Below are 10,032 nucleotides of genomic sequence, written 5' to 3'. Positions count from 1 at the left end.
CGTCGCGTGCCGCGCGCTTGGCGCAGCGTGCTCGCGTCAGAGCCGCGTCGGCGGGCGGAGGGAGGGAAGAGGCCACGCCCCTTTCGGCGGAAGAGGTCCCCCCTCCCTTTCGGCGGTTGCTAAGCGACAGGGCGGCGGGGGCGGGGAGGGAAGAGGGCCAGCTGGATGAGGTTCTGTTGCAGAGGTTGTAAGTGGAGCCTCACTAGGGATGTGCAGGGGTCAGTAGCAGGGGGCGACTGGACTGCTGCTTTATTTTACTGTGTGTTAAGTGCCGTCAAGTCGCCTCTGACTCGTGGCGACCCTATGAATAGGGTTGCCAACTTCCAGGTACTAAACCGAAAGATGCACTGGTATGAATTAGACTAGCTGAAGAAAGAATGATACCAAGCTCAAAGTATTCCAATTATTCCAATTGAAACTTATATTCTAACAGTGCATCGGTGAAAACCGAAAATCAAAGGAAACTTACTCATATAAACGTCATGTAAGGAACAAAATTAACACAAAGTAGCTATGAATAGGGTTGCCAACTTCCAGGTACTAAACCAAAAGATGCACTGGTATTAATTAGACTAGCTGAAGAAAGAATGATACCAAGCTCAAAGTATTCCAATTATTCCAATTGAAACTTATAGTCTAACAGTCAAAAAGGGCAAGAGTCCAGTAGCACCTTAAAGACTAACACAAATATTTTCTGGTAGGGTGTGAGCTTTCATGAGCCACAGCTCACTTCTTCAGATACAGCTAGAATGTATCTAGCTGTATCTGAAGAAGTGAGCTGTGGCTCACGAAAGCTCATACCCTACCAGAAAATATTTGTGTTAGTCTTTAAGGTGCTACTGGACTCTTGTTCTTTTTGACTACTGCAAACAGACTAACACGGCTACCCACTGTGAATTATATTCTAACAGTGCCTCAGTGAAAACAGAAAATCAAAGGAAACTTACTCATATAAACGTCATGTAAGGAGCAAAATTAACACAAAGCTGTATACAAACGCTACAAATTTTGCAAGGTGACAATGTCAGAGTAACAAGGTAAGTATAAATAACAATTATATCAAAATCTTATTGCTTTTCAGAGTCAATTGAACATGAAGGAGCAGGGAACAAGATCGAAAACGCGGTCCGGATGTCTCGAACGTTTTCACTGCCTACAAGGGCAGCTTCATCAGCGGTTCATTCGTTCAAGTGTCAAAACTCCTAAGAACGAAGAAATTCTTATTCTTATTTCAAATATCAAGTAGGTCGTCTTTCTCTGCGCCTGTAGGGCTGTCCTGCCTTCAAATAGGGTTGCCAACTTCTAGGTACTAGCTGGAGATCTCCTGCTATTACAACTGATCTCCAGCAGATAGAAATCAGTTCACCTGGAGAAAATGGCTGCTTTGGCAATTGGAGCTCTATGGGATTGAAGTCCCTCCCCAAGCCCCGCCTTCCTCAAGCCCCACCCCAAAAACCTCCCACTGGTGGCAGGACCTGGCAACCCTAGACGCTATGAACAGGGTTGCCAACCTCCAGGCACTAGCTGGAGATCTCCTGCTATTACAACTGATCTCCAGCAGGGAGAAAATGGCCACTTTGGCAATTGGACTTTATGGCATTGAAGTCCCTCCCCTTCCCAAACCCAGCCCTCCTCAGGCTCCGCCCCAAAAACCTCCCGCAGGTGGCAAAGAGGGACCTGGCAACCCTACCTATGAATCAGTGTCCTCCAAAACGTCCTGACCTATCATTAACAGCCGTGGCTCAGGTCTTGCAAACTGAGGGCTGTGGCTTCCTTTATAGTCGATCCTTCCCTTGTTGGGTCTTCTTTTCCTGCCGCCTTCCACTTTTCCTAGCATGACTCGTCTTCTTATGATGTGACCAAAGTACAATAGCCTCAGCTTAGTCATTTTAGCTTCTAGGGTCAGTTCAGGCTTCATTTGATCTATAACCCACCAATTTGTTTTTTTGGCAATCCACGATATTCGTAACACTCTCCTCCAACACATTTCAGTTATCTACTTTCCTATTTTATTATCATAGACAATATAACACACGTGTTCCTCCTGGCATCCTTGCTGCATAGACCTTTTATGTAGGGTTATGAAAATAAACAGCAAGGATGTAGGAAACAGAGTGCAATGTAGTTATGAAATGTTCACACCACCAATAAAGGATGCAGGGGGGAGGGAGAATTAGATTGTGTCTTTAGTCAGGACAGATAACAGAAAATACTTCTTCACACACAACACAGCTCATTAACTTGTGGAACTCAGGTTGCAGTGAGGGCTTCTAGCATAAGTGACTTTAAAGGATTACAGCAGTTCATGCAATTTAAGGGTGCACCTCTTAATGCCACAATGGAAGCAACAACAGGGAGATACTTTACCCTCTGTGCCCTTCCCTTGTGGGCCTTTCAGGGGCTCTAGCTGTGGGGAAAAGGATGAACTACAAGGGCCATTGGTTCTTGTAGGTTATCCGGGCTGTGTAACCGTGGTCTTGGAATTTTCTTTCCTGACGTTTCGCCAGCAACTGTGGCAGGCATCTTCAGAGTAGTAACACTCTGTGTTACTACTCTGAAGATGCCTGCCACAGTTGCTGGCGAAACGTCAGGAAAGAAAATTCCAAGACCACGGTTACACAGCCCGGATAACCTACAAGAACCAACGAACTCTGACCGTGAAAGCCTTCGACAATATTTTTTACAAGGCCTATTATCTGTATACTTTACATTTGTAAACTGACTGGACTGACCTTTTATGATAGGCAGGGTCTAAATTTTATCAAGCAATCAAAAAGAAGAGTTGGTTTTTCCAAACTTACAATCACCTTCCCCTTGCCACAACAGACACCCTGTGAGGTAGGTGGGACTGAGAGCACTCCAAGAGAGCTGTGATTAGCCCAAGGTCACCCAGTAGTGCTGCAGTCAGCTATAAATCTTTTTTTTTAAGGCCTTTGCAAACTGAACTGCAAAGGTGGTCATGTTTTGTTTGGTTTTTACATCTTTAACGGGGAAGTTAATTATAGGGCAGTATTGAAGCTAAGAAGTTCTCAAACCCCACCGAGACTGGGAACTATGAATTCTTCCTCCCTCTATTCAGTTCACAGAACAGCAGCCCAAGGAAAACCTGCTCTGCAATCCACAAAATCTGCTCATCGCTCCACCCAAATCCACTGAGGTTAGAACTTAAATTATAGGCAAGACCCTAACACCCTGCCTCATCCTTTGAAAGCAGAGACTTCCACTCTGGCATGAGTGGCTGGACGATCTGGTAACTGCAACATGACACAGGAGTATGGAGAAGTAATCTTTTTTTATTCTTATTCTTTCATCCTTGCTCTGGCCGGCACATGACAAAACCAGCTCTTAGTCAAAGAGACCAAATCCCATGTCTTCATCAGACTCTTCAGATTCTTCCTTCACTTCCTCCTTGGCAGGGGCTGCTGCAGCAGGAGCAGGGGCCTCAGCCGCCACCGGGGCAGCAGCCACAAAAGCTGAGGGATCGGCCAGGAAGGCCTTCACCTATTAAGGGGTGAAAAACAAATTGGTTTCAAATGAAGATAAAGTAGACCCACTTAGTATTCTCTAAACAGTCCATCAAACATGACATTTGTGCATCCTTGTGAGGAAGCCACTTGCTTTCTCCGGATCCAAACGGAAATGGTTAAAGGCAAATTAGCACAAAAGTAACAAATAAATGGGCTATGAAAAGTGAAGAAGCAAAACAGACAGATTGAAACAAGATCCGAGCCTTGGAAGCTTCACACACAGGGCTGAACATATGACAATTCCAAGAACACAATAAAAAGTCACTGGATGTGGTAATGGGCACTGGAATCCAGCTACTACCAAAATCTCATGTCACATCTTTCAAGCTTCTAGTCCTTCTGGTTACAGAGGTGAGCTTGAAAGATGTGGGCAGTGCCTGAGGCAATCTCAGAAGTCAATGAACACGTTTTCCAGTAGTCAAGGACAAGGCTTCAATCCTCTGTATTTAAATACTGCCCCACTAATGACCAGAAAAAAAAGCAAAGGATTACAGATCATGACCCAAGCTTGCTTCAATATAATGATTATGCACCAAAAAAATTAGCTTCTCCCACTGCAGATATATGGACAACTCTTGACAATTTTTTTTATCCGTGCAGGATGAAAAGATTCAGTGTTCAAAGCTCTTTACAATTATAGTAAATAAAATTCACAACACTCCTGTACAGTAAGCCACTACGACCCCCACAGAGCAGATGGGGAAGACGGGCTTGCTTTAAAGCTTCCCAGTTTGTCTGCGGCTCCCATCAATAAATTTGGGTTCAGAACCTTGTTAATACAGCCCCTACCCCTCATTCCACAGGACTCTAAATGCCAGCTCCCACATTGTTCATAGGGCAGTTTAAAGCTCCACAAACCCCATCCCAAACTCAAACTTAACTAAACAGCTGGGCGCTATGCCTACTAACAGTGATACTTTGTTACTTCTATTCACACTTTTTACCTTGTCAGCCAGTGGGAAAGAGTAGTCAGTTTCCACAGCCACAGCCAAGACTCGTTTGTACCCATTGATGATGGAGTGGGGCACAGAAGCAACTGTCGGGTAGCCGATTTGCAGGCAAACACTGGCAACATTACGGACACCCTGAAAAAAGGCAAACAGTGTTGAGGGTCGGGGTGAAATTCCCAGTTCTAGAATAATTGCAACATGGTGGGCCACAACTCACAACGCATTCAAGATATAAGTGGACGTACAACTGGTTTCCAAAAACGCCAGGCATTATACAACCTCTCTACAGTCAGCGGCTGTCATCCGACTAGCCAACTAGGGACCATTAGACAGGACTGCAACTTTGCTCAACTGTTTCTAAAACCTTTAAGATACAAATGAATCTGACTTATGCTGAATCAGATCATTGTGTCAACTAGCACAGCAATTCTTCACTGCCTCGGGTAGTGGTCTTTACTACGCCCTACACTCTTGCAGTTCAATCCTATGCAGTTACTCCAGTCTAAGCCCAATGAAATGAATGGGCTTAGACTGGAGTAACTCTCCTTAGGATTCCCACTGCTGGATACTTCCAGACTGGAAACTGCATGAACTGAACCCGAGACCTCATGCAAGCAAAGCAAGTCTTCTCCCACTGAGCCCATGGGTCCCACACAAGCGACATCAACTATCCTGTGTTTCAGTCCGCACACCAACATGTGTACATGAGAGAAGCATCTCTTACTTCCAGGAAGCGCTTGTGGAGGGCTTCCTCAGTGATGTCCAGGACTTCAGGGTTGTAAATGCTGCCATTGTCAAACACCTGCTGGATGACGAGCCCAAAGGAGAAGGGTGAGATGTTCAACATGTTCAGCAGTGTGGCTTCACTGGCCCCCACTTTATCTCCAGTCTTGATCAGCTGCACATCACTCTAAGAAATAATAGAGAGAACACATGAGCAAGCTAATTTATTTTTCAGATATACATCCCATCTCTCCCACAGCAAATCAAGCTGGCTAACAATACAGAATAACATGATTTAAATGTTAAATACCATATAACACCTCACTTAATTTAAAACCAATATAAAATAAATGACCATAACATCAATATAAAATTATAAAAATATCAGTATCAAAAATTGTAAGCCAAAAAAAGCTGGAAACTAGAGGGGAGAAATAGCCAGCGCTAAACAGGGACTGGTCGATATAAACACAATCAGGTGAAAGCAACCTGAGCATTTGGAAACCCAAATGATCCATGGACACAAACACCACCCAGCAGAAAATTTTACCTAAGCACCAACCCAAAGTAAATGATGTCCAATTTTACCAGAAAGTCAATGCCAAGCAGAGAGGTGGTTATCACCATGGGCCTTACCAGGATTTCAATGGTGCCCCTGGAGATCTTGGTGGTGATGCCCAAAGCTTGGAAAAAGGAGGTCTTTTCAGGGCCCAACCCTGTGTTCTGGGCCGGCACGGTAACATCACAAGGAGCTATGGCACCAGCACGAGCAGCAGCAGGCACCTAAAGGAAAACAAACACAACACCCATTGGTCTGTGTGGACCTGCAAAAGGTACAGCCACCTTTCTTTTTAAAATCAATGAGCTAATCAGGGCACTGCCCAATGGCTCAAGCTGTAGGATCCATCTATCACAGGACGAACTCTCACACTCTTTCCTTGCAGCACATTATTAACAGAAGTTAAAGTACAGCTGATTTATCCTTTACCTTATTGGCCAGCAACATATCCCTGACTTCTGTCAGATCCTCCTTGGTGAACACAAAGCCCACATTGCCACGGATATGAGGCAGAAGCCTAAAAAAAAGCAGGACACACCAAGTTTACTTTCATATTGATGTTCCAGCTTCCTTAAAAGAAAAAGGATGCAGGAAAGATAACATCTGCACTGTGAACACACAAATCATCCCAGTACTAGCCCCATACAATAGATGTGAGACAGAGCATCAGGCGATCACCTAAGACATCCTTGTGAGTTCACAGCAGAGGCGAGATTCAAACTGGGGACGTAGCCACCTCGTTGCACCAACTAATAAATTATTAAGTATAAAATATTTGGCCTCAGCAAGTCAGCAGGGGACCTCGTCGTCTCTCCCACTCCTTCCACCAGTCAGAAGGTGGGCAGGTCCGCTAATGTATTCTACTCAACATAGGAGAACCTTTCAGTCTCCAAAGGACCAGCACTGCTTACTTTTCCAGGGCAGGATTGTTTTCCAGATGTCCTCGGATAGCCTTGCGCATCATGGTGTTCTTCCCCATCAGAACAACGGCCTTCCCGCGTAAAGACATACGGATTTGCTGCATTTGTTTGGAGCCAACGTTGTCTGCTCCCACGATGAAACATTTTGGATAATCATCCAAGAGTTGCTGCAGAAAGAAAGAAAAATGCTGTGAAGAACTTCAGATTTGAGGCCAGGTTGTAGACTTCCTTCCCTCTGGGACTTTAGAAGTGTGATTTTTTTTCATGACAGCTGTCATCACTAGCCTCTCTTGCACACACAAAAATGAGACTAAACTTAGTCTCACACCAGCACACCACGTGTCTTTAAATGAAGCCACTCCTTTAGTCACTTTTTTCTTCCCCACCCTGTATTCAACAGCAGGTGCCTACAGAGAATAAAAGTTTTCCCTATGCATCCAATGCAAGCTCCTGAAGCATTCAAATCCATTTCTGAAGATGGCAGCCCAAAGCCAGAAGTTGGTATTTATTCTGGGGCAATGTGAAAGCATGTAATAAGTGAAACAGACTAACATGTAACTGCAAATTCATTTATCCAGAGCAGAAAATTGTCTTGTCTGTGCAACATATTAGCAACTCTTAAGTTCAAAACCAGGGACGGTAGTTCTAGAGTAATGGACTGCAGTTTGGTTTTGTTGACGTGCCATTTAAAGATGTGCAACAGTAACTGAGAAATGACTATATCCAATAACAAACTAGCTTGGAGTATCCCCTGAGCTATCTAACACACGTTAGAAAAACTCAGCATGCTCTTTGTTGTGGACTTCTATTATTAAGGCAGTCTAGTCCAGTACTCTGCACATCCTCAAGAAACCCCCGCTTCCTAAGCTGTGCAAAGCCGTTTCTTCAGAGTATTCTGTATAATTTGGAAAAAACCCATTATTGACACCCTCCGGCCTGACTACAGACCCTAACTATAGGAAAGCACTCTACGCCTGCTCAGAGGAGCCCTCTCCCGCCCCGAATGACGCTCCTCGCGGAGAACTCACAATGATCTTAAGGAAGTAGTTGGACTTCCACGTGGCTCGGTCTTCCCTGGGCATCGCGGTGACCCAAGGATCGCGCAAGTGGCGGCGGTTTAAAGACTCGGGATGTTACCTAAAGAAGGGGAGGGGGAAACGGGTCAGCACCATTGATCCGGGCCGCAGCTACGGCCGCCCCGCCGCCGGCCTGGCCTAACCCCGCCTCGCCTAGGCCGCAGCCCAAAGGCCGCCGGGCCCGCAGCGCTCACCTCTCTCTCGAGGCCTCCGTGGAACGAAAGGAGGAGCCGCGACGCCGCCCTCGCTTATATAGTCGGCTCGGCGCGACCAATCAGCGCCAAGCGCCAGCTTCCTCCCGCCTCGCCGTCGATTGGGCGAGCGGCAGACGAGGAAGAAGATGGGCGGGAAAAGGCTGCGCAACGTTCGCACCTGATTGGCTTCGGGAGCTGTCCTTCCGAAATGATTTGCGCCTTTGAGAAGTACAAGCCGGAAAAGGCAACGCATTGTGTGCGGGCGCCCCCTGCAGGCGGGCGTGGGAACACGCACGTTGCGTTGGTTTGTGAAAAGTTTTAGAAGACTTCAGTCTTATGCATTTTCTTGGGAATAGAAAAGGGCAAGAGTCCAGTAGCACCTTAAAGACTAACACAAATATTTTCTGGCAGGGTAGGAGCTTTCGTGAGCCACAGCTCGCTTGAAAGGTTATGCTGAAACAAAAGTTTTGTTAATGTTTAAAGTGCCCCAAGACTCCGGCCTGTTTATTTTTGCTTCCATGGCCTAATAATGGTTACTCGGCTAGAACTATAAATATTGAGCGTCGTGGTCGTTTAATAATAACAGCGATGCGGTAAGCATTATATTAACAGCAACGCTGTACTTCTTCCCTAACCCTCTGCATGGGCAAGAGCTGTGGCTCACAAAAGCTCCTACCCTACCAGAAAATATTTGTGTTGGTCTTTAAGGTGCTACTGGACTCTTGCCCTTTTCTACTACTGCAGACAGACTAACACGGCTACACCACTGTGAATTATTTTCTTGGGAGTAAGCTCCGTCGATTTAGGGGTGGGGGGGCGACTTTTGAGTAAGCATGCAGAGGGTTAGGGAAGAAGTACAGCGTTGCTGTTAATATAATGCTTACCGCATTGCTGTTATTATTAAGTGACCACGACGCTCAATATTTATAGTTCTAGCCGAGTAACCATTATTAGGCCATGGAAGCAAAAATAAACAGGCCGGAGTCTTGGGGCACTTTAAACATTAACAAAACTTTTGTTTCAGCATAACCTTTCATGGATGAGAGCCCTTCAGAAGCTATGTCTCTTCTAGGGTTGCCAACCTCCAGGTAGTGGCTGGAGATCTGCTGTTACAACTGATCTCCAGCTGATAGGGATTAGTTCACCTGGAGAAAATGGCCCCTTTGGCAATTGTACTCTATGGCATTGAAGTTCCTCCCCAAACACTCCTGAGGCTCCACCCTAAAAACCTCCCACCAGTGGCAAAGAGAGATCTGGCAACCCTCGTCTCTTCGCAATATACCATCATGTGACATAGGTGGGTGGGCTGCAAACAGTAGAGTTAAGGTACTTTGAAATAGGGTGAAATGTAGAACTCGCTATAATTCAGGATTTTATCTCACTGTAATTGTGATCATTTTAACCAAATCTGTGCTCTACATTACAAGTGTTAACAAGCTTGACGTGCCTAATGAATAGTCTGTATTTTTCCTAACTAGATTTCAATTTTACATTATTATATTTCACTCAGTACTTCCTACATTTACGATCCAATAAGGATAAACTCAGCATCTAAAAAAGCGAGTTCTAATCCATAAAAAAATTATGCTAGAATAAAATTTTCTTAAACCTTCAAAGGGCCAAGGCTCCAGTTCATTTTTACATTTATATAGTATTTTGTATGCATTACTTTAGCAAAATGAGTGGAAGGGCAATATCAAATCTTAAATTGTTTCCCAGTTCCTTATTTAATACAGAATCTCCAACACCAGACTTCATAAACATAAACGTGAGTGTGACTCCTCAAATAGGCTGTGAAACACCCAGTATTGTACACTGCCAGGATCAGTGGACTGCCTCTTGCAAAGAGTTATCACCAGTCCGAAGCGTTATTTGGCAATACACTTTTGTATGTGATGCCTCCCATCTAGCCCCATTTGGAGGCACCATGTATGATTTGGATCATCCCATTGTTGACTTTGGGGTGCAAACCCCCTGGTTCCTTATTCATAGGCACAATGGCAGTAACAATCTTTGGTACAGTTGGGAATAACTTGGTTAAAAACAACACTTTGGGTCAGACAGAACGGAGGATTATTTCATA

General features: G+C 45.0%; 1 protein-coding gene across 1 annotated transcript; it reads right to left on the bottom strand.

Annotated features, from left to right (window-relative positions):
• Window positions 1-3,317: 3,317 nt before the first annotated feature.
• On the bottom strand, window positions 3,318-7,822 carry RPLP0 (ribosomal protein lateral stalk subunit P0). The gene is made up of 7 exons (XM_056859583.1): window positions 7,708-7,822; window positions 6,671-6,846; window positions 6,189-6,276; window positions 5,837-5,983; window positions 5,202-5,387; window positions 4,472-4,612; window positions 3,318-3,501 (listed from the first exon to the last, which is right to left on the bottom strand). The coding sequence occupies exons 1-7, from the start codon at window positions 7,759-7,761 to the stop codon at window positions 3,346-3,348; spliced, it is 948 nt and encodes a 315-aa protein (XP_056715561.1). The 5' UTR covers window positions 7,762-7,822; the 3' UTR covers window positions 3,318-3,345.
• Between the last annotated feature and the right edge of the window lie 2,210 nt (window positions 7,823-10,032).

Source organism: Euleptes europaea, chromosome 13 (assembly GCF_029931775.1).
Source record: "Euleptes europaea isolate rEulEur1 chromosome 13, rEulEur1.hap1, whole genome shotgun sequence".
Taxonomy (NCBI): domain Eukaryota; kingdom Metazoa; phylum Chordata; class Lepidosauria; order Squamata; family Sphaerodactylidae; genus Euleptes; species Euleptes europaea.
The sequence above is the reverse complement of the archived record's forward strand: the minus strand, read 5'-3'. Positions and strand labels throughout refer to the sequence as shown.